Consider the following 22,930-nt stretch of genomic DNA (forward strand, 5'->3'; position numbering starts at 1 on the left):
GCTGGGGGCCTTCGCAAAACAGCCTGAGACGCTCGCGCCAAGCCCACGTTAGATGAGCTCCTGAGCGGCCTGAGCCACGGCCGACGCGACGCGGCCGGCTTGACGACCCACTTCGCGCCCGCACAGAGGCGCGCACGGTGCGCCCGGCCCTGACAGGCCCGCCAGCCGGTGATACGCTGCCTGCTTCTGCAGCCCGCAGCCCGCAGCCCGCAGCCCGCAGCCCGCATCATCGCGCGAGGAACACCCAGCGCCAGCGCCAGCGCCAACGCCAGCCCGGCGCCAGCGCCAGCGCCGCCGTTGGATCGCGCCGCAAGGGGCCGCACGCCGTGCTGCTCCACGCTCGACGCTCGACGCTACACCTAGGTACATGTGCCTGCACTCTATCCCGACCTCGCTGTGCGTCCACCCTATTCGTGCTGTAGGTACCAGGCGCGCGCGCCGCTCCTCAGCTCGTGTGCGCGGACCTTCCGGATGCGTTCATTGCGCCGTCAGGGCCTGGCCACCTATCCCTGGATGCGCCAATGACAGCCTCATCCCCGCTGGCGCCGCGGGCTGCGGCTGCTGGCATCTTCCTCAGTTCTGCCGCCGGCTTCCCACGAACCTCATTCAGGCCGCCGCTGCACGCAATTCGCACTTACCTACACGAGATCGCGCCTGCGACCGGCCATCCGCCGTTAGGGAACCGCTTCTGCCAGCTCGTGATTGGCGATCTGCGCTTTGGCCGATCTCGAAGCTTCGCACATGCCGACTCCACCATCTGCACTGTGGAGCCGCCTCCTCCCAAACCGCCTTTTTGTCCTTGGCTCAGATATTCCCAAGCGGTGAAGCGCCAAGGCCATGTCTCGACGACGCCGTGGTAACAGAGACACGTTGTGCGACGTGTGCAACTCCAGCCCGTCTTGGACTATTGCCATGGCAGAGCCGCCAGCCTCCCGCGCTGTACACCCGACGGGACGCTCACACACAGTCTCGGCGGCAAAGCAGTAGTAGTGTCAAAGGGGACTCAATTCGGACTATCTAATAACTCTGATGGCAGCTAGCTGTCCCGCATCCGCCGGATGCGAACCGATCCTTTGGAGAGGCTTATTTCTAGCAGCATGTCGATAAACACAGCATCCGCGTGCAGGGTACCACAGTCTCAGCGGCGCATGCACTGCGCAATCCAGCAAGGAGCGCCACGCTTTCCCGTCCAACCCATCCAAGCCGCTCTCGTGAAATCATAACCGTCGTTGCATCGTGGCAGCATGCTCGCCGCTTGGTCTAGATGTCGTTGTAGCCCAGGAACCTCTTCTGAAGATGCTTCTCCGCCACCGCCCATGTCCATGCGCGCCCTGCCTCCCCGCACCAGAGTGCAGATGGATCGTCCGACTTTTCCATCATGCCGTCCTTGTCCATCTGCTTGATTTCATGGCCTGTGGTGAAGGTGAGGAAATGCTCAAACTCAGGGTCCTCAAGCGTGAGCGCGTTGCCCGAGACACCGTGACACAAGCACGGCTCCTTCGTCAAGAGGCCGCGCTCGAGAATGCATTCCTGGCCACGCTTGATGGCCCTATCAATACGGTCCTGCATCTTGGGGAAATACGGTCTAATCGACTGAAGCGACGCAACCACGCCAGGAGCGCCGTGACAGAACTGTACGAGCCGGTCTCTGCCAGGTGGGATGGCGGACGGCCAGTTGCCGCTGTCATACTGATAGCTGAGAACAGCGCCCAGGTCAGCCTCCAGCTTTGGTGCCATGGCGGGGTCGCTAAGCACGATCTGCGTGATGATGCCAATAGTGCCATGGACCGCACCAAGATAGGCCTTCCCGTGCCACTTCCACGGCCGGGGAGAGTCCATGATGGCATCGATGACTTCATCCGTGGTGTCGTCGATGAGCTCTTTGGTATCAGCATCGTCCTCGAAAGAAGCCCTCACCAGGCGCAAGAGGTACAGGTACCCGGCCCGGCCGTAGAGCCATTCATTGCCGGCATCCTCATCGACAGTCACGGCAGCATAGTTGCAGAGCTCCTTGGCCATGTCTGCGTCCTTTGCAGAAGCGGCGCCTAGCGCGAGCAGAGCCATGATGTCGTCGGTGACCCCGCACTTTTTGACCGAAGGTCCGGGATAGGCCTTCATGTGCTTTTGGGCCAGCTCCAGGTAGGCGGCGGACCAGGAGCCTAGCGGGTAGTCGCCGATGAGCATTTCCGGATAGAGCTGCTGCAAGCGGAAGAAGAGGAAGGACACGCTAATTGGCCCATAGTAGAGGCCGCCGCCCGGCGGGATCTGGTCGGGCGGGTAATCGTTGACCAGCCGGACTAGCGACGCAGTGAGCTGCTTGTAAGGGTCTCTCCGGGAGAGAGGCTGGTCATTGCGGAAGTAGCGCGGAAGCGCCTTCGGCGGGGCGGCTGTGGCCATGGAGGCGGTGGAGTTGCGGCTGACGTGCGCGTCCAAATCAAGGGCTTGATTGCCGTTGTGAAGCTACAAGGGATGCCGATCGGAATATCTGGCGCAGAGACGTGGGCGGTACGTGTTCGGCCGGGCCAGCGTTGCCGTAAGGCGAGTGACGTAATGGGGCGGCTGCTGAGTGTCTGCGACAAGCGCTCCCTTGCTGGTGCTGGTAAACGTATGAGCCCGTGTCAGGGAGGGGTGGGAATGCTCGCAGAGTGAGGATCAGGACTGATGATGAGGGGGTGAGGGGTTCAAAGTGGACTCGGTTGTCTTCCGAGCGGGCTGGAGGTCGTCGTTGGGCTGCGGCGGCCCTGCGACGGGATTCTGATGATCCCGCCCCGTGACTTGTTTCGAGCCTGAAGGCTAACTGCCCAGCCACATCCAATCTCACCCTCCGTAATTTGCGGAACACCATTCCACCAGCATCGCACTGTCCGCCATTTCACAGCCCCTTTAGCTACACGTTGAAAGCATAATTGCACTGGGCAACGAGCCAGCTCATACAACACTGCTGGTGACACAAGCTCGCGTATCTATGTACATACATGCGGAGCATCTGCCGATGTATGCGATTTTACAGGACCCCATCGTCGGGTTTGAGAATGCTTAATCTCACCAGCATTCTGAGCGGCTGACAGATGCTCGCGGCTTTCCGCCATGCCACATGGACACCCGTGGCATCCATGTTCAGTACTCCCGTGAGCTTCTTGTCGTTCTTCTGACTCTCTTGGTTTCCTTCTCTTTCACCTCGAGAACCGAGTGCTCCTCTTCAGGCTCTCTCTTCACCCTTTTCTTGACCGCCTTCTTCTCTACCGTCGTTTCCTCGACGGTCGATCCTTCTGGGTCAGGTTTGATCACCGTCTTCTCGTCCTTCGTCTCAACCTTTGCCACAAGGCGTTCCGAGAAAGCTTTCAGATCAGCCGTGAACAGCACCGAGTGGGCCCAACCCGCTTCTTTACCCCAGAGGCTGCGGAATTTATTTGCAACTGCGTCATAGGTGGCCTTGGTCAGACTGCTGTGCTTCCCTTTCCCGAACCGGTAGTCACGCTGTGCGATCTGCCACACTAGATTATTCATGTCAGTCATGCACAATGGCCTGCAGCTTTGCATATGCGTGGCGTGAATCACTTACCGTGAGTATCGACCGGCACGGCCTCTCCCCACCCGAGGCCCATAAGACAAACGCAATCGGCCACCTTCGGTCCCACACCCTGAAGAGCAAGCAGCTGCTCGTGAGCAGACCTGTAGCCCTCGCGGCCGCTCTCCACAAATTCTCCGGCCGCTCTGGTCTCGGCGCCTAATACTGGACTCTCGGGGTTTCGGAGGTTGTCCAGCCAACTGTCCTCCTTTTCCGCTATCATGGCCGCTGTCTGATACAAGTACTTGGCCCGGTATCCGAATCCTAGCTGTCTGAGTTGTTGTTCGACTTTCGGGTCCGTCAACGCAGATGCTGGAGGGAAATCGTGGAAGGCTTGCGAGCCTACGTGTCCGATGAGTGGGCCGTAGTTTGTGCACAGCTTCTCCACCATCTGCGAGATCCTGGCGATATTATTGTTGCTGCTGCAAATGAATCCAACCAGCGCTTCCCACGCGTCTTGCTTCAAGATACGGACTCCGGTGAACTTTGGAGCCTTTTTTCTGAAATTGGCATCCGCTGCCGCCCACTCCTCGTATAACTGGCCTAGATTCGGCTTCAAATTGAAGTAGTGTTGAATAAGTTCAAGGGTGTCGTCTTCTTTGGGGACCGGAGACTCGGCTGTGGAGGGCACAGTGGAATGCGGAGGGGTCAAAAGGGCTTTGGATGGCTCAGGGAATATAGCGCGATAGTGTAGGTGCTCAGGGTCTTGCCGTAACGACAGGATTCGGCCATGGAGAGCGCAGGACCATTCGTCCTCGGCCGACTTCCGCCATCTACCAGCGTGAATTGTCAGCGCAATTTTGCAAATGGGCATAGAAAATACCACCGACCTGAAGGATTGACCGCAGCGCAAAGTGGTGTTGATACAGAGCTCAGTGAGACTTATTGGCAGGCGCTGCCACTCGGTGATGCGCAAATTGCCCATTTTTGCAGCGACGCAGGATGCACGCGAGGGGAAGAAGACGGCTGAGCACTTAAGACCGCAATCATTCAAGAGAGAATTCCGCTGGAATCGGGAGACCGTCTTCAAGAAATTAAGGTTGGGGAGCGCGCAATCGTCAGCAGCTGTGAGCTCAGTCGTGTGAGGTATGCGAAGAGGGCGATCTAGAGAAGACGCGACCGCAGGCGCCACTTGACGCGATCTCGGTGCCCGCGGAACTACGCGCACGCGTATGGGCAGTGACAGTGGCTTCCAGTAGAGACCGACATGGATACATCAAGCGATGGGTACTATGTGAGCCACCTTGGTATGGGACCAGGTACAGACAGACAGTGTTGTGAGGCCAGTGCAGACCATTGCGAAAAGGCTTGTCGCGGTGAGGTGGGCAGGCGCGTATGTAGCAGCAGTCACGGGTGCGGGCAGTGCGGCCAGGGCAGTAAAGTGGAGGCGGGATAGTTGGCTGCCCACGCGAGCAAGAGGTTAGCGTCGGTTAGTTTCTTGAGCCTCGCCCGGCCAGCATCTTCACTGCTGTCCAGCTCCACTACCGCGCGACCAACCTCACCCAACAACCGTCCGCTCGACTGTCGCACGCGCCTTTACAGCTCGGCGGCCCACCAATCGCGCTAGCAATCGCCGTCTACGCCTTCGCGCACCTTCGCCGAATATGAACGGCGACAGAGGTGTGTCCGATCCAGCTCCATTCTGCATCTGCTTCAAGTGCTAATACTCGACTTAATCAGATGGCGGCCGGTCGCGCGACCATTATGTAAGCTACCAAGAATCTCTTGATGCCGGCCGCAGTGTACTGACAACCTCACTGTCCAAGTCTTCGCGTGGAGACCGCGAGGACCGCCGTGACCGTGACCGCGACCGACGCCGCCGCTCCAGATCTCCCGGCCACCGAGGCTCCCGACGTGACTACGAGGTAGACACGTATTCCTCTAGCCGTGACTACAGAGAGCGCGAGCGTGAAGACCGTTACGCGGGGAGGGACAGGCACCGCGACGATCGCTGGGACAGAGACCGTGGATCACGCAGGGAGAGACGGGACGACGAGGAGAGGCCGTCGCGCCGGGACCGCGACCTGTTTGATGACCGTGGAGGACGTGGCAGGAGGGAAAGAGATGAGTTTGGCGGCCGCGGAGGCCGCGGTGGCGGCGGCGGCGGCGGCGGCGGTGGTGGTGAAGGCGGCCGAAGGAGGAGTGCCTCGCCGCCGCCCAAAAAGCGGGAACCCACACCGGACCTCACCGATATTATCCCCATCACGGAGCGGCAGAGGCGCATGACGCAGTGGGATATCAAGCCGCCGGGCTATGAGAACGTGACCGCAGAGCAGGCTAAGCTGTCGGGCATGTTCCCCCTGCCGGGTGCACCCCGCCAGCAGCCCATGGATCCCAGTCGCCTGCAGGCCTTCATGAACCAGCCTGCCGGTTCGGCAAATGCTTCTGCTCTCAAGCCGTCAAACTCGCGACAAGCAAAGCGCCTTTTCGTCTACAACTTTGCGAGCTCCGCCACCGATGACACCCTCCAAGATTTCTTCAACCTCCAGCTCAATCACCTCAACGTCATTTCCAGCTCTGACCCTTGCATCTCGGTGCAGATCTCCAAGGACCGCACTTTTGCCCTCTGCGAGTTCAAGACGCCGGAAGATACTACGATGGCGCTGGCTTTGGATGGCCAATCTATGGAACCGGAAGATGCGTCCAATGGGGCCAGCAACGGAGCTCAAACAGGTCTTCAGATCTCGCGCCCGAAGGACTACATTGTTCCCGCGCAGAGCGAGGATCCTGATTACCAGGAAGGCGTTGTATCGGACAAGGTCAAGGACGGCCCGCACAAGATTTCCATTTCGCAGATTCCGATCTACCTGACGGAAGAGCAGGTAACGGAGCTGCTTACATCCTTCGGCGAGCTCAAAGCTTTTGTGCTAGCCAAGGACACGGGCACCGAACAGTCAAAGGTGATAACCAAGCCAGCGGACGCGTCCTCAATCTACTCTGTGCTGACAATGTGAAACAGGGAATTGCGTTCTGTGAGTACGTTGACACGGCTGCGACCGACATTGCAGTGGAGGGCCTGAACGGCATGGAGATTGCTGCAGACAGCCTGAAGGTCAAGAAGGCATGTGTTGGTATTCAGCAGGCTTCCGGCCTGGAAATGGGCGTCAACGCGATGTCCATGCTCGCGGGCACATCTTCGAGCGATGCCGAGCAAGGCCGTGTGTTGATGCTCCTTAACATGGTAACGCCGGAAGAGTTGATGGATCCCCAGGAATATGAAGGCAAGTTTGTTTCTGCGCAGCTATTTCCGAGGAACGGCCATCTGTCTAACATGCAGCACAGAGATCCACGAAGACGTGCACGAAGAATGCAGCAAGTACGGCCATGTCGTGGACCTCAAGATCCCCAGGCCGCAGCCGCCCAAGGAAAACAAGGGTGTGGGAAAGATCTTCGTCAAGTACGACACGCCCGAGGCGGCGCAGAAGGCTTTGCGTGCTTTAGCCGGACGCAAATTCGCGGATCGCACCGTCGTGGTGACGTTTTTCGGCGAGGTAAGCTAGTCCACGGGCGATGTTCCGTAGGTGCAGATGCTAATTGGGGAAATAGGAGTACTTCGACGTCGATGCTTGGTAAAGCGGCAGCGCACGTCCGCTGGCGGAGCTAGCCTGAAGTGCGGGCGTTGTTGGTTGCGTCGTCGGCTTCTAGCAGATTGAGTCCATGGCATTCGAGGGGTTTGGGACATAGGTAGTTTCGTGGGAGCGATTTCGAATGTAATTCTAGCGGAGCTTGGGTAGCCGGTGACTAAAAAAGCATGAGGGCTCGGGGGCGTACTAGGTGGAGAGCCGGAAGCTGGAAATATACAAGCGGCGCCGCGCTTGCAACGCAGGCGGGCAATTTGAAACCGTGTCATATTGAGCACGCTCATGTAGATCGGTATACCCCGCGCGCCGCAAATAATATGGGGCCAGGCCGCGGCGGACAAGGCGGGCGATTTGATTGACGAAGAGTCGTCATTCGACCATCTCGCTTACACGACGCCTCAACGGCGTTGCTAACCCCAAACCTGCGGCTGTCTTGAGGCTCCCGGGTTCTCTTATTATGCGGGACTGTCGCGTGCTCCCCAGCATGATATCACCGAATGGTTCTCGGCTGGCCCACCTGCTCCGCCAGCCCGCACCGCTTGTATCATGTCGATGTCGTCGTTGGCCAGCAGCCCGCTCGAAGAGCTGAGCCCGATCAGCAGGCGATCCCGTAAGTCAAACACAGGCCGGCGCTCGTCGCGCAGGAGCGACGGTTGGCGAGCTCGTCGGTTGGCCACGCTGACATGACACAGGGCGCCGCAGCTCGACCGTCCTGAATCCGCGCTTCTACGTCGATAACTCGATATGGCAGGACGCGCCTGTCCTGATGGGCACGACCAAGTTCGAGCCGCTGCCCGATGCGCGCAACATCATGGTCACCGGGGGCGCGGGCTTCATGTACGCTGCCACCCCGCAGCGCGAGAGGGCGCGCGCCGCGCACCGACGAGGGTCCCGCCAGAGTTTTGCTGACAGGTTGACAGCGCGTGCTGGTTCGTCCGACATCTGACGTTGACGTACCCTGACAAGTACCGGGTCTACTCGTTTGACAAGCTGGACTACTGCGCGTCGCTCAACAACACGCGCATCCTCGACACTGCGCCCAACTTCACCTTCGTCCAGGGCGACATCACCTCGCCCGCCGACGTGCGCCGCTGTCTCCGCACGCACGACATCGACACAATCGTCCACTTCGCTGCGCAGTCGCACGTCGACCTGAGCTTCGGGAACTCGTACCAGTTCACCAACACCAACGTGTACGGCACGCACGTGCTGCTCGAGAGCGCAAAGGCGCACGGAGTCAAGAAGTTCATCCACATTTCGACCGACGAGGTCTATGGAGAGGTGGAGGACAACGGCGATGATCTGGGCGAAACCAGCCTGCTCGCGCCCACAAACCCATACTCGGCCAGCAAGGCGGCGGCGGAGATGATGGTGAATGCATACTGGAAAAGCTTCAAGCTGCCCGTCATCATCGTCCGCGCGAACAACGTGTACGGGCCGCATCAGTTCCCAGAAAGTAAGGACAGGGCAGCCTTCCACTCCACAAACGCACAGATCAGGCTGGGGAAGCGATGCTGATCACGACTCACACCACAGAGATCATTCCCAAGTTCGCGATGCTGCTGCACCGCGGCCGCAAGCTGCTGCTGCACGGTGACGGCACGCCCACGCGGCGATACCTGTACGCGGGTGACATCACCGACGCGCTCGACACCATCTTCCACAAGGGTGCGGTGGGGCAGATATACAACATTGCGTCCAAGGACGAGGTGTCGAACATGGAGCTCTGCCGCCGGCTCTTGAAACTGTACGGGCTCCCGGCCCGGACACCGGACGAGTTCAAGAAGTGGGTTGTGCACACCGAGGACCGGCCGTTCAACGATCACCGGTACGCCACCGACGGCACGAAGCTGGCGGAGCTCGGGTGGCGGCAGCGAACGAGCTTCGAAGAAGGACTCCGCATCACGGTGGACTGGTACCGGCGCTTCGGAGAGGTGTGGTGGGGAGACATCAGCCGCATCCTGACGCCTTTTCCCGTGGTCGAAGGAAACGAAATCTTCACGCAGGAGGAGCATGACGCTCTGGACGAGGGCACGCAAACGTCCGAGGAAGAGGAGTACGTGTGGAACGACCGGGCGCTATACCATCTGCAGGCGTCAGGAGGCACCGTGTGACTGGGCACTTTAGCACCTGGCATATGCATTCTAGAGGCCGGCACGCGAGAGTGGAGCAAGCATTGCGGAAGACGGCTCGTTAGATTGATTAGATACCAGACAATACATTTCGCTTTTTTTTTTCCTTTCGGCAGTTCGACATGCGGCCCCGTCGCCCACGCGGTCTTGCTCACGGGTGAAGACCAGGGCAGGGCCAGGGCAGGCGCCAAGGCCGCGTTTCGGTGGCGGGGAACGGATGCGGAGCGGCGGTCGGGCGGGCAAGAGCTGCGCACCTGCAGCTGGCGCGCGGCGGCGACCTTGGGCCGCGAGATACGGGGCCGGGGGGCGTTTCATGCACTGCCTCAGACAACGTACGAAGCCGCCGCAGTCAGCCCTCCACTCTCTTTCACAACCCTCCCCTTCCTCTGTCTTCTCGCCATCCAACCCGCTCTGCCGCTGCTGCCTAGCCCCGGAATTGCAGCGCCCAGAGACAATTCGCACGAGGCCTTCACGCGGAAATCCCTCGTTCCCCCCCTCCATTCGGTAGCCTAAGCAGCTACGCAGGACCCTTATTAGGCCATCTCCCCTATTGGAGCCATATTAACCCTCGTACCCCTCCAAACAACGCGACCGGGACAACAAGCACCCACGCAGCACAACAACCGGCCAGCCAATCCTCGAATCTCCAGCAAATAAATCCCATAAAAAAAAATCATGGGTCTCTTCAGCAAGAAAGACAAGTCCGGCTCCGACGTCGCTAGCGACACCGACCGCAAGGCCCTCTTCGGCAGCAAGAAGGGCTCGCCCGCGCCCTCGTCCGCCAACCCCTACGCCCAACCGCCTCCCGGCGGCGCGCCCCCTCCCCCCTACTCCGGCGGTGGCATGAGCGACCGCGCCCGCGCCGAGAAGACCCCCGTCCCGCAGGGCGGCTACGGCGGCGGCGGCGCTGCCTACGGCGGCAGCGGTGCCTACGGACAGGACAGATACGGCGGCGGCAGCGGCAACGGCGGCGGCGGCACTGCGAGCAGGTACGGTGCCGGCGGATACGGAGGCATGGGCGACTCGGATGCGGGCAGGCAGGAGCTGTTCGGCAACGCGGCGCAGAGGGCGCAGCAGCCCGGCGGCGCGCCGGCGCCTGGCGGTGGCACCATGGGCGGGGGCGCGGCCAGCGCCGCGTACGGCTCGTATGCGGACAGGCAGCTGACGCAGGAGGAAGAGGAGGAGGAGGACGTGCAGGCGGCGAAGCAGCAGATTAGGTTCAGTGAGTCGACACTCTTGCCTTCCTTCCTCCGCCGGCCTAAATGCGTTGGAAGGAGCTGAGGAGAGCGGAACTAGGTTCGAGTATGTTTTCGATACTAACGGATTGAATAGTGAAGCAGCAGGATGTTTCCTCGACGAGGAACGCGCTCCGCTTGGCAGCTCAGGCCGAGGAGACGGGCCGGGACACTTTGGGACGGTTGGGCGCGCAGGGAGAGAGTAAGTCTTTACCCTCGCATAGCACCCTTGAGTGCTGCACGATGGCGATTGGAGTGCATAGGAGCTCACGCGGCTGGCAACAGGAATCCACAACACGGAGAAGAACCTCGATCTCGCAGAGAACCAGAACAGGCTTGCCGAGGAGAAGGCGCGCGAGCTCAAGACGCTGAACAAGTCCATGTTCGCGTAAGTTCTTCCAACAAGCCTTTCGTGCATCACTTTAGCTGACCTATTCAACAGCATGCACGTCTCTAACCCCTTCACCGCATCCAAACGCCGCGAAGCCCGCGACCAGAACATCATCGACACGCACCGCAAGGAGAAGCAGCAGCGCGAGGACACGCGCACGGCGGCGTACGACTCGGCGCAACGCCAGCAGCAGGTGCAGAAGGACGTCAACCGTGCCGGTTTCGGCGGCAACAAGCAGGCCAGCTTGGCCGAGCGCTCCAAGTACCAGTTCGAGGCCGATTCGGAGGATGACGACATGGAAGACGAGATCGACTCCAACCTCGACGCCCTGCACGGCGCCGCCGGCCGCCTCAAGAACCTGGCCTCAGCCATGGGCACCGAGGTCGACACGCAGAACCAGCACATCTCCCGCATCACGAACAAGGTGAGTCAGGACTGTTCTTCCCCTTTTACATACCATGCGCTACGCGCTTTTTGCGTTGGGTCAGTTTCACCGCTGACACTACCTTCCAGACCGATCGTGTGGACGAGCAGATCGTCATGAACCGCGCCCGTCTGGACCGCATCAAATAAGCGCAGCCAGTACAAGACATCTCGCACACTGGGTCCGTTGCCTTTGTACATACATGCGTCTTGACTTGAAAAAAAAAAAGTCCCAAAGAACGAACACCAAAAAGATGGACAATGAATGCGGGAGGAGCCGGGTCGGGTTGCTCAAGAACTGGGAGGGATACAGACTTTCTCCCTCTCTCTGCTATTACCTCTTTATCTCTCTCACTCTCTCTCTCTCTCTTCCTACAGAGTTTTGGGAAACATGGCGTTTTGGGATATACTTTGTCTTTTCTTTGGGTGCTAAATGGCATGCATGAAACTCACCTTGCTTGATGCGTTACATACATGCATAATGCAACACCGTTATGGGCGTGGGGCCCTTTCGCCTTTTGTCTCAAGTCCGACTTCGCTGCTGCTTTATGATAGGTGGGGCGGCCGAAAAGTTTGGAGTCGAGAAGCTCGGCCTCTCTCTTTCACCTTCATCCTTCTGACGTTGTTCCATTTTCGAAGAGTCGCAAGTAAAGTCGAGCCGAAGGCAAAGAGATGCAAACCACTGACCGAAGTCCTTCGGATTTTTTTTTTCTCTCTTACTTGGCTAGGGAATAGTCAGCAATTGATGTGCCACCGTCCGGCCTGTTCTGCTAGTCTTCCAAGACGCATGTGTTGGAAGTAGAGTGTTGAAATGAGGCCCATAGAGCGAGGGGTTTGCTGCAGAAGGAGGCAGCACGCAAGCAGTAAGTGATCGTACTGCCGCGTCTAGAAGGCGAAGTGTTGACCATGTTAGCAACCCGATGTCTCCTCAGGGTGTCACTGACGGGGATAGAGCGAGAAAACTTCCCAATTGGAGTGGTATCAAGGACTTCACGAGCTAATAAAATGACTATTCTTTTTCATTGCCAGTAACCTGTATGGAAACTAAGAAATACAGAGTTGACAACAACACATGAGATATCTGATATCATCGCATAGACGCGGGAAACAACAATGTAGCATGCAAAATGCGGCGACCGTGCTTGGTCCCAAGAATCCCCGTGGAAGAATCAAAGCAAAGAAAACGCCGCTCTGTGCTCCCTCCCAATTCCCAATTCTCCTTCCCCCCATGCTTTGTGAAGGATATGTGAGGATACTGTGTGCAACCGGAACGAAAAGGATAGATGCCGCAGATAAGAATGGATGCAATATAGAAACGCCATCCCGCCAATGCCTTTTTAATTCTAAAGACCGGCCAACACCGCCTGCACTCCAACACTGCTAGCGTCCTCTCTGTTGCGCACGAAACTCCTGAGAGCCTCCCTCTCCGCGCCGTTGACGCCGCGGAGCCTCTCGCGCAGAGCCTCGGGCCCGATGACGAACAAGTTCGCCACCTCGACGAGGATATCCATGCCGTTCTTCTCAAACCCACCTCCGCTCGAGCCCGCGTTCCGCTTGTTGCTGTCCGTAGATCCGCGCTTGCCGGATGCATCGGATGAAGAGCTACCAGACGTCGGCCACCCGCGCACGAGCTCTGCGTACTTGGTCGCATCCTTGGATACGACCAGACCACCCGTAAGTGAGACGGTGAAGCGGCGGAAGTGGTCGAGCAGCTGGCTGCGCAACCCGAGGGCGCACTCGCTCAGGAAGAGGCCGAGGGCAGGCTGCGACAATGTGGCAGTGGCCTGAGTGGCAACCTTGTCAAGGAAGCGCGTCGTCGCCAGGCACGTTGGCGTCTCGGCACCCAACGACACCAGGTCCTCGTCACGGGGGCGGAAGTCTTGCTTTTTCTGACCCTGCAGGAGCTTGGCTGCCCAGGAGAGACACACGTCGATGGTCTTTTGGAGGATGGTGCTTATCTTATTTTCGAGATTTGTGATGGTGGCATTGGTGGTTTTCTCAATCTCGCGACGGGTTATTAGAGATGGGGCTGCAAGGGGAAGGAGGACTGTGTTGATGGACATCTGCAGGAGATGAAGAATGCCGATCGCAGTACGAAGAGAGTAAAGGTAAGAGATATCCGGAGGATTGTTCTTGACGTTCTCCTGAGAGGTAGCCAATTCGGCAGCCCTAACATGTCATTAGCGTCTGTGAGGAGGGAAACACTACGTCGACTTACGCGTCCAATGCCGTCTCCAAGTAGATCTCACCGACGTGAGAAAGAAGGAGCCCAAGCATCGCTTGAACGTCTTTGGGTGTCTCGTTACCGCCGCCCAACTCGAGACCTCTGCCTACCCCTTCAGCCAACCACTTCAGCATGCGCTTGGCATTTGGCAGGCTGAGCTGGCCGTCCTCTTCGGAAACCTCAATTTCCTTGTCGCTGTCTGCTTCCTTCAGACCAGCGAGCTGAAGCATCATGCTTCTTTGCGAGGTTGAAATATCGGAAGATCCTAACCGCTCCATGTAGGCATCCTTTGCAGATGCGAAGAGTTCGCGACCTCTCTGACTCAGTGAGCCCAGATAAGACGTCGCGATCTTGCGTCTCTTCGACTGGTAAACAGTGAACTTGAAAAGTAGCGAAGAGTATAGTTCTTCCAGATTTTTCTTCTCTCTTTCGATGTAAGAAGACCCGAGGAGGTATGGGATGAAGAGGTCCTCAAGCTGTTGGTCCAGCATTGCTGCAACGTGTGAAGTCACTGGTTCGGGGTGTTCAGTCAGGCCGTGTGATTTAAGGTCATCGACAAGAGAGCCGATGTAGCTTCTTGCAGCTTGCAAAGAGCGGAGGAAAGCCAGTGAAGAAATGGAATTTGCCTTATCAAGCACCATTTCTAACCGCGCTTGGATCTACATGGAAGGTCAGCTTCATTTGTAAGATCCAGCAGCGAGGAACGTACGGATTGCTGGAAGACACGCTGCAAAAATCTGATCAAAACCTCGTCGGCATAGGGAAATGCCTTCTTGATAATGAACGATTCTTCTTGGACGACAAGTCTGACTTCATCGACCAGGGATTGGAGACTTGGCTCAACACCTGGAGGCTCCGCATCTGGATCGGCAAGGCGATCCCAGCTGTAAGAAAGTCAGAAACGAACCACAGCCTTGGATGATGGAGTAATACGTTTCACCGTCGCCCGCCACCTCTTCGGTGACCAATTGACTTCTGTCGATGAAGAACTGATGCTGGTTGACAAACAGCCCCATTACGCTTGCACCGTCGTTGAAATCGCGTAGCGCAGCGGCGCATTCCTCCCAGATATATTAGTGCAAATTGTGGTAAAAGGAGATGGAGCGGTCTCACCCTCATGCCTTCAAAGTTTTGCCTCCGGTAAAAATCGTCGAACTGCTTCAACAGATCCTTCTCCAGCATCTCCAGGAACTTCTCAATGATCTCCCTCGTGTTGTGCTTCTTTGCTGGTGCGCCGTTCTGCCCGTTGGCACCGTCTACTCCGTTCGTCCTGGGAACGTTTACTTGGCCATAATCCGGATCCAACCTATGGCTGAGTCGGAGGAGCTGTCTAGCAATGTGTGCACATCGAACCTTTCCGTCTCCGCCTCCAAGCCGCCTGACGTCTTCCAGCGATGACAGGTCTCCCCGCTCGCTGACCTCCATCCAGCACTGAATCAGAAATTTGGCATCCTGCGCGCGTTGTCTCTGGCGGTCTAGCTCCTCCAGCCGTTCTCCTATACGGACTGCGACGTTGCCGCCGCTCTCGCTATCCACGCTATCACTGATGCCTCCATTGAGCGAGTTATCTAGCCTGTTGAACTGCTCAATGGATTCCTCCAGTTTTATGCCTAGCGATTCGTTCTTCTGGGCGTGCTGGGCCTCGGCACGGCGCACCGAACCGGCGAGTTCGTTCTCCTGGAGCTCAAGGTCCTCCGACAGCGTGCCCAGGCGAAGCAAGGCATGTTCGAAGGTCCGGATCAAAGGCTTGGGGTCAAAGGCCACCTGGCGGGCAGGGTTGCCCGAGCGACGGCTGACGGGGACGGCGGTGTCGGAGAGGGTCTCGATGAAGTCCTTGACGATGAAGTCCTGGCTCTTGAAAGTCTCGAGAGAGAACTCGGGGCCGCGATAGGAGACGGCGCGCGAGGTGCGGGTGGACACGACCGACTTCGCGTCGGAGGCGGGGCCGACCATGGCGATCACCAGCCGTTGCCCAGGGCGCGCTGGTAGGACAGGCCGGACGAGGCGCGGCGGCGGGCTTCTCGCAGTTCCTCAATGGCCTGCTGCTCGCGGATGGAGTAGCGGTGCTCCTCGGCGGCGCGCAGATCCTCGTAGGAGCGGAAGGGGAAGTACTGCTGGTAGGGCACGCCGGGGGGCGGATCGTCGTGCAGGCCCTCCTCGTGCTCGGAGGGGGTGACGCAGCGGATGCTCTGGTAGCCGGGCGGGGTCTGGCGGGGCGGTGGCAGCGGCGACTCGCGGTGGTGGTGGAGGGCGTAGCGGGCGTCGCGGGCGTCGGGCTCCGCGTCGGCAGGTGTGGCGGAGGCAGGCTTCTGGTCAGTGCTCGAGTCGTGGGTGGCGTGGGCGTGGACGAAGACGGCGTGCAGCAGGCCCTTGAGCTTGTGCACAAAGCGCACGAGCTCGTGGCGGGGGTGCAGGCCGCGCAGTTTCTGACGCAGACGCTGCACCGGGCGTTTCTTGCTGCGCGGAGGGGGCATGCGAAGGAGGGACGGGAGCTGGAGCGACGGAGGTCTGGACGGCCATCCATGTCGGCCAAGTTAAGCCCAGTGACGGGTACGGGTTGAGCCACAGGCCACATCATAGCCGTGCGTCGCGTAGGGCTGCCGCTGCCGCTTTGCCGCCGCTCTGCCGCCCTCCCGCCCCGAGCCTTCTGCGCCTGCTGCTCTGACGACGCCTCAACACTTTCACGCTGCCGATATTATACTGGCGTGACCCGCGCGCCCCCATGCACAGACACTGATCCTCCCGCCCCCCGTCTCCGCTCTCCTGTGCAGCAGCGCCGTGCCAACCTCCGCGACTCGCCCGTCTGTCTCCACGCCGCCACGCCGCCATGGTCGGCCTCCGCGAATCCGCTGCGCTTCGGAACAGCGCGCTGAGTGCCCGCGAACGCGAGGCTCTCCTCAAGCCCTACCTGCCCTCCAGTCCCGCGAGCGCGAACCCCTCGACCGAGTCCGCCCGCGCTCCGTCGCAAGACGACCGCCGCAAGAAGCCCGTCCGCCAGTTTCTCACCCACAAGCTCTACCTCAGCACCCACCTCGTCATCCTAGCCCTCTTTTCGCTCTACATACGCCTGCGAACTGCCTACCATGCCGTCGGCGACCGCATATGGGCCCTCATGTACTACCACCACCGCGCACCCGAGCTTATACAGAAGGACGTCAAGCACCTCGACAAGCTGCCCCAGCACCTGAGCATTGTCCTGGACTTCAACGACCACGAGCAACGCGGGGCAGGCCTGGAGGGATTGGTCGATGATATCAGCGAGGTCGCTTCGTGGTGCGCCAGTGCCGGCATTCCTGCGCTGAGCGTCTATGAGAAGACGGGTACGTACGCCGTCGAGCATTGCTGAGACTTCTCTGAACATCCCGCGACAGGCATCCTGAAGAACTACCTCCCGGCCACCCACCGTGCAATCTCCCAAAGGCTGGAGTCCTACTTTGGCGCTGAGAAGAAGCCCACTCTCTCCCTCCGCGCCCCGAACCTTCCGTCTTTCAGCCCTCCTGCCACACCTCCTGAACCCGCCGCCGCGTCGCCTCATGATGCCAATGACCGTGCTCCTCTCCCGCATTTGACCATCCTTCTTCTCAGCGCCGAGGACGGACGCAGCACCCTTGTTGATTTGACAAAGACACTCACCGAGATGTCGCAGCGTGACAAGCTCGCGCCGTCTGATATTTCCATGGAGCTGATTGATGCCGAGATCACCGAGAGTGTCATGGGTGAGCCGGATCTGCTGATAATGTTTGGTCCGAGAGTCGAGCTCAAGGGCTATCCACCGTGGCAGATCCGGTTGACGGAGATCTAGTAAGTCTGGCCAGAACCCGTCTGCTCTGGCAGCAGCTAACAGCAACCAGCCACACACCAGACACCTCAAGCGTCAGCTACCAGACGTTTCTACGTGGATTGCATAAATTCGCGAAGGCCCAGATGCGGCTTGGTCGGTAGAGTTCCAAGCAGGGCCACGGATTGGCTGTCCATACTTGGTCCTTTCAAGCAAAAACAAGAAGGGCTGCATTCTTATTTCGATAGAGGTGTTCCTGGTATTGGAGCTGGGGCACTTCGGCTCAAGCACCTGTCATACATCAGGTTTTCTTTCTAAGCATTGTATCTTCTGATAGATACCCTGAATCCCTCCTCTACGGGAGGATTCAAATAGAGCGAGACACTTTTCTAATTTCAAGCGTCTTATTCTTTCAAGAGAGCTTCCAATACCCTTAGTCTTCAAAACGACCCACATGATTGTCCGTCAATACTGCATGCATGATACGACCCGGAAACCGCCGCCCCACTCGCCCCCAACCAACAATTACGCCCTCTCCACCTGCTCCACAACAAGCTTGCCCGCCTTCCCCGACCCCGCGCCCACTTCCAACCCATCACCGTCCTCGCCCTCTCCTCGTCCACCACCACCACCACCACCAGCCACGCGCACGACCGCGCTCCCAAACGCCCTCGTGGCCGTCCCCAACTCAAACAGCGCGTCCAGCTCCTCCAGGCTGCGGCCCTTCATCTCGGGCACGAACAGCCAGCACAGGGCGGTGACGGCGACGGCGGTGCTGCCGTACAGGAAGCCGACGCGGGCGCCGAGGCCGGCGTAGTCGGCGTTGACGAGGTAGGGCACGGAGAAGCTGATGGCGAAGGCGCACGCGATGGACACGGAGTTGGCGAGCATGGCCGTCTTCTCCGCCACGCGCCGCGCCGGCGCCTCCGCCATGGTGATGTAGCTGAGCGGCGCCCACGTCAGCCCGAAGCTCACGCCGAACAGCATCAGCCCCGCCACGAGCGCGTCTTTTTCCGCCCGGTTCGGTCGTGAGATCGTGCCGAGCCCGCCGACGAGGTAGAGGAAGGTGGCTTGCGCGAGGCCACCGAGGAGGAGGAGCGGACGTCGGCCCACCCGGTCGACGATGAGCGAGGTGGTCAGCGCGGTGACGAATTGGAGCGTCGTGTAGCAGATGCCCAGCGCGAACGAGTTGGTGTAGCCTTGTTGTTGGTAGAAGAGCACGCCGTATTGCGAGGTGAAGATCTGGCCCGAGAGCTGCTGGGCGAGCATGCCGAGGATGGCGATGCCGGCGCGGCGCTGGTGAGAGGGGAGATGCGCGTTAGTGGTTGTGGGTGGTGAATGATGGTGGGCATGGTTGAGTGGATGCTTACCTTGTTCGTGCCTGTGAAGACTTCGGTCCAGCCGCCTTTGCCCTCGTTGGTTCGCGCGTAGAGCATGACGCTCAGTTCCTCGGCAAGGGTCTGCGGATCGGTGTTCTTGCGGAGCTTGCGCAGTGCGGCGGATGCGGCCTCCGTATTGCCACGGCTTATGAGCCTGTGAGAGGAGATTAGCCTTTCGGAATCGTTCTTCTTTATGCAGCCGGTATGTTTACCATCTTGGAGATTCGACCAGGAAGGGATACGCTGCTATGAGGATAGAAGGCATCACGAATTGGATGGCTGAACAATAATCAGTTCGAGAAGTGACGTGTTAAAATTGGGACGATATACCGAGGGGTATCATCCAGCAAGCATCAGTGTCCAACTGCTTGGTCCCATAGTTGATGAGATTAGCGATGACCTGGGAGAACATGATCTGGATTTGGACCTGGCCTCCAATGAGCCCGCGTAGCTCTTGTGGCGCAGTCTCAGCGAGGTATGATGGGATCATCAACATGCATATGCCTGGCAACATTAGCAGTCGGATGATGTGGTTGGATAGCGTCTATTACCGGTCATAAAGTAGCATGTTATGCGCCCAACTGTAAATTGCGCTGCAGTGGTGGCAGCAATCTGTAGTACCGTGCCACTTCATACCATAAGTATATTGAAAGGCGGGCGACATCGAGGAACTAACATGATTGAGCAAACGGCGATGAAGAGTAAACTCTTCTTTCTGCCGAACCGCTCAGCCAAAGGAGCGGCGACCCAAGTTCCCTATCGCAAAGACGTCAGGCGTAGGCCAATACGCGAGGGACTCGGGAGGGCTACAAGGAGCTTTCCAAGATACGGCGTCGAGTTCATGACCGAAGAGAGGTAGGACGGTATACTGCAAGTGCCATCTGCGTCGCACTTTCCGAATCTTTTCTTGAATGCTGTGGCTCGTCAGTTTCTGAGTGTCTTTCCATGGAAAACAGTTACTCACGGCCCATGGCCTGAAGACCACTGAAAACGCCAACCTGACATGTGTTAGGTATTACGTACGCGTCGAGGTCATGGCTGAGCGTACATCGTAGCCAAAATTGAACATGGCAGCGCTCGTGTATCTGCAAGCGGGGAAAGGCACGGTCAGGCATTATGGATCGGGTGGCTAGACACCCTCCCATCGAAGCTTACATGGTGACAAAAGCTACGGCAGGCGTGAACAGGGCCATACGCTGCCTGAATGACATGGCGCTGGCCTTGTCAGCCGCATTGCGCTCAAGGATGCGAGGAGCCATCACAGTGGGCCGAGAACTTCCAGGAGAAAGGACGAGGATGCAGAAGAGACAACAGCACTAGGGTTTCGCATGATGATCATCCATTATGTATAAAGACGGCAAGCCGACGGAAAAGTATCCGCCCTGGTTGTAAGTGATGTCGATCTCCTGCAAGCAGGCTGAGAGATCTAGTCTGGCATTTGCGGTGCTCGGCATTTGAGTATGAGCTTAGGCGACAGATGTCCCGAAGCAGGTGGCTAGGAAAAGTAACGTTTGGAGTAGGCCAGTCCACATCAAGCGCCAGCCCCGGAGCCTGCGGGGAAGCGTGACCGTGCTGCTGCAGTGGAACGCGGAGAACTGGGGCTGCGTGCAAGTCCGGGGGGCCGTTCGGGGAAATCCTCGGCGCTACGCAGCAAGGCAAGCAGGTGTCGGCATCGGGCACGGCTAGGAATCGTGCAGCAGATGGGCGGGCGGCAGTGCGGGCGTGAGGGGTGGCATCAGGCATCAGGCATGGGCGTGGTGCGGAGAGAGCTACGGACGCGCAGGCGGCCTCGACTTCGGCGCAGCTGCCGCGACGCGCATGCTCCTCCCGCTCCGCCGGCGTTTGGCCGGTCGTCGTCGTCGGCGGTCGGCATCTCGCTTAGCGTTAGCGCGCTTTGGGAGTGTATAAATTTTCGCCAGACCTGCGCACCTCTCCAATCTTCAGTCGACTTTGTAAGTGCCACCCGGCTACCAAGATTTCATGATGAGAACATCCCGCTAACGATTCCGCGAACAGACTCATAGAATCATTTCTATAGTGAACGTCTCCTTCTGAGCTCCTTACCAGAGCCACAGAATCTCCAACCTGGCTGATGATTTGTTACCCCGGCGCCCTAGAGTGAAGCCTTGTACTGCGGCTCCGGCTGCAGTGGTGATGATCTCGTCCCTTCCAGATGCCTGGCTTCGGTCGGTCTGGCTGGGTGGGTGCTGGTGGTCGTCTGACAGGCTCTGTTTTCTTTGATTTCTCATGTCCGAAATCAGATGCAGAAGGGATTTGGGTTTTGAAGGGTGCTTTTTGTAAGCTTGTAGAGTCTATACCCGTAGCTTTGGAATGCAAAATTTGACTGGACAAACTACATCTTCATGCCTTGTGACGCGCAAATTACACTCGGATGTGATCTCGCAGCGACGTGCCGCAGAATTTTCAACCTGAGATCAACACTGCTCGTGCGAGTAGATAGGCACCCGCCAGCCAGAGGAGGTGTGTGTCGACCGCAGGAGCCATCTGTTTGAAATCTTCAATAATTTTTTTCCCGCTTGAGCTGTCGGGGCGCGAGACTAGCGCACCGTTAACGCGGGAGTGCCACAGCTGCTGCGCGTTCTAGCTGCCGCAGTCATCAGAACGTCATGATAGCCACATGTGGCTTGACCACCCCGCCATGACGTCCCTGAGTCGTGTCGATAAAGCTGCTCTGTACGAAGGGACTCTTACACCACCACTTCCTCACCTTTGCCCACAACACTCGCAGCAATAGGCTGTCATTGATTCACTCCGACCTTACCCCACGTGCTGATTCGGATCGAGCCATCATCTCACCATGGCGAACGCATCAAGGAAGGAGATCCTCTCCAAGGTCTACAAGATGATCCCACCCATGCTTGAGAGCTTCCACAAGGGTAAGTCCCGACTGCAACCAATCCCGATCCCAATATTCTTGTTCTGACTCTGCATCTCAGGCCAATTGGGACGTGTGGCCGTCATTGGAGGCAGCGAAGACTACACCGGCGCACCTTACTTCTCCGCCATGGCTTCAGCAAAGCTAGGCGCCGACATGGTACATTTCACCCTGCCGTCTCCCCCTTCTCGCAGCCGTTGTACTAACTCCACCGCCAGTCCCACGTCATCTGCGAGCCCGGCGCCGGCGCCGTCATCAAGACGTACTCGCCCAACCTGATGGTGCACCCGTACATGCGGCAAACCAAGAACCTCGCCTCTGGCGAATCAGCCGAGGCCGTCCACGACGAAGTCACCGGCATGCTCTCGCGGCTGCACGTCATCGTCGTCGGGCCCGGCCTGGGCCGGGACCGGCTGATGCTGGACACGGCGGCGCGGGTGCTGCGCGAGGCGCGAAGGCAAAACATTCCCTTCGTGCTGGACGCCGACGGCCTGATGATCGCGCAGGAGCAGCCCGACATCGTCGACGGCTACAAGGAGTGCATCCTCACGCCCAACGTCGTCGAGTTCGGCCGGCTGGCCAAGAGCAAAGGGATCGACGTCGAGGGCGGCGATCCGACCACCCTCTGCGAGCGCCTCGCCAAGGCCTTCGGCGGCATCACCATCATCCAGAAGGGCTCCAAGGACTTCATCTCCAACGGCGAGCACACGCTCGTCAGCGACGGCGAGGGCGGCTACAAGCGCTCTGGCGGCCAGGGCGACACCTTGACCGGCAGCCTCGCCACCCTGCTCGCCTGGCGCAAGGCCTATCTCGACCGCTTGTGGGACCACGACAACGACCTCAGCCCGAGCGAGCTGCTGGCCCTGGCTGCGTATGGTGGCAGCGCCATCACCCGCGAGTGCTCGCGGCTGGCCTTCAAGGAAAAGGGCAGATCGCTGCAGGCGGGCGACCTGACCGAGCATGTGCACGAGGCCTTCGTGAATGTCGTCGGCGAGCCTGGATCGAAGCCTTCTAAGATGTAAGACGTGAGGTTAGAGCGACATGACGAAGAGGACAGCATAGCGCAGACGGTAATGAAATACACGAATATAATGATATGCATGTAGCCTAGCAAGAATATTTCGGCGATTCTCTCGCATCTGTCTTTTTGTCATCTGTTCCCGCAAACAAATGCAGACTGCCGATCCTGGCCACAGAACTACACGCTTCCTGCCCTTTTCGCTTTTCAAGATGTTTCCAGTCGTCGTGGGGGACGTGAACGTGTCCCTTACCCATAATACGCCAATCCCATGCCGTGCCGTGCCATGCAAAGAAAGAAGAATT

General features: G+C 58.7%; 9 protein-coding genes across 9 annotated transcripts; 5 read left to right on the top strand and 4 right to left on the bottom strand.

Moving 5' to 3' along the window:
- Window positions 1-1,260: 1,260 nt before the first annotated feature.
- On the bottom strand, window positions 1,261-2,397 carry BKCO1_3500042 (lanthionine synthetase c-like protein; the record flags this gene model as incomplete). Its single annotated transcript, XM_020274788.1, has 1 exon — window positions 1,261-2,397. One exon carries the CDS (start codon window positions 2,395-2,397, stop codon window positions 1,261-1,263), a length of 1,137 nt encoding a protein of 378 aa, XP_020129197.1.
- Window positions 2,398-3,117: 720 nt separating this feature from the next.
- Window positions 3,118-4,493, bottom strand: BKCO1_3500043 (n-glycosylase dna lyase; the record flags this gene model as incomplete). Its single annotated transcript, XM_020274789.1, has 3 exons — window positions 3,118-3,494; window positions 3,563-4,341; window positions 4,399-4,493. 3 exons carry the CDS (start codon window positions 4,491-4,493, stop codon window positions 3,118-3,120), a joined length of 1,251 nt encoding a protein of 416 aa, XP_020129196.1.
- A 679-nt stretch (window positions 4,494-5,172) lies between these two features.
- On the top strand, window positions 5,173-7,141 carry BKCO1_3500044 (splicing factor u2af large subunit; the record flags this gene model as incomplete). The annotated part of the gene is made up of 6 exons (XM_020274790.1): window positions 5,173-5,188; window positions 5,249-5,274; window positions 5,335-6,468; window positions 6,528-6,789; window positions 6,851-7,059; window positions 7,115-7,141. 6 exons carry the CDS (start codon window positions 5,173-5,175, stop codon window positions 7,139-7,141), a joined length of 1,674 nt encoding a protein of 557 aa, XP_020129195.1.
- A 554-nt stretch (window positions 7,142-7,695) lies between these two features.
- On the top strand, window positions 7,696-9,263 carry BKCO1_3500045 (dtdp-glucose-dehydratase; the record flags this gene model as incomplete). The annotated part of the gene is made up of 4 exons (XM_020274791.1): window positions 7,696-7,759; window positions 7,842-7,986; window positions 8,070-8,605; window positions 8,686-9,263. 4 exons carry the CDS (start codon window positions 7,696-7,698, stop codon window positions 9,261-9,263), a joined length of 1,323 nt encoding a protein of 440 aa, XP_020129194.1.
- Window positions 9,264-9,956: 693 nt separating this feature from the next.
- Window positions 9,957-11,480, top strand: BKCO1_3500046 (plasma membrane snare protein; the record flags this gene model as incomplete). The annotated part of the gene is made up of 5 exons (XM_020274792.1): window positions 9,957-10,503; window positions 10,614-10,718; window positions 10,802-10,904; window positions 10,959-11,331; window positions 11,421-11,480. The coding sequence occupies 5 exons, from the start codon at window positions 9,957-9,959 to the stop codon at window positions 11,478-11,480; spliced, it is 1,188 nt and encodes a 395-aa protein (XP_020129193.1).
- A 1,193-nt stretch (window positions 11,481-12,673) lies between these two features.
- Window positions 12,674-16,028, bottom strand: BKCO1_3500047 (exocyst complex component sec10; the record flags this gene model as incomplete). The annotated part of the gene is made up of 6 exons (XM_020274793.1): window positions 12,674-13,499; window positions 13,549-14,213; window positions 14,264-14,438; window positions 14,488-14,615; window positions 14,668-15,406; window positions 15,517-16,028. The coding sequence occupies 6 exons, from the start codon at window positions 16,026-16,028 to the stop codon at window positions 12,674-12,676; spliced, it is 3,045 nt and encodes a 1,014-aa protein (XP_020129192.1).
- A 353-nt stretch (window positions 16,029-16,381) lies between these two features.
- On the top strand, window positions 16,382-17,496 carry BKCO1_3500048 (undecaprenyl diphosphate synthase; the record flags this gene model as incomplete). Its single annotated transcript, XM_020274794.1, has 3 exons — window positions 16,382-16,874; window positions 16,926-17,355; window positions 17,406-17,496. 3 exons carry the CDS (start codon window positions 16,382-16,384, stop codon window positions 17,494-17,496), a joined length of 1,014 nt encoding a protein of 337 aa, XP_020129191.1.
- A 361-nt stretch (window positions 17,497-17,857) lies between these two features.
- On the bottom strand, window positions 17,858-19,970 carry BKCO1_3500049 (sugar transporter; the record flags this gene model as incomplete). Its single annotated transcript, XM_020274795.1, has 10 exons — window positions 17,858-18,628; window positions 18,703-18,865; window positions 18,924-18,990; window positions 19,042-19,215; window positions 19,263-19,339; window positions 19,388-19,467; window positions 19,522-19,625; window positions 19,676-19,709; window positions 19,760-19,796; window positions 19,867-19,970. 10 exons carry the CDS (start codon window positions 19,968-19,970, stop codon window positions 17,858-17,860), a joined length of 1,611 nt encoding a protein of 536 aa, XP_020129190.1.
- A 1,559-nt stretch (window positions 19,971-21,529) lies between these two features.
- On the top strand, window positions 21,530-22,629 carry BKCO1_3500050 (uncharacterized protein; the record flags this gene model as incomplete). Its single annotated transcript, XM_020274797.1, has 3 exons — window positions 21,530-21,608; window positions 21,669-21,766; window positions 21,826-22,629. The coding sequence occupies 3 exons, from the start codon at window positions 21,530-21,532 to the stop codon at window positions 22,627-22,629; spliced, it is 981 nt and encodes a 326-aa protein (XP_020129117.1).
- Window positions 22,630-22,930: the final 301 nt, after the last annotated feature.

This window comes from Diplodia corticola (genome assembly GCF_001883845.1).
Source record: "Diplodia corticola strain CBS 112549 chromosome Unknown scaffold35, whole genome shotgun sequence".
NCBI lineage: Eukaryota > Fungi > Ascomycota > Dothideomycetes > Botryosphaeriales > Botryosphaeriaceae > Diplodia > Diplodia corticola.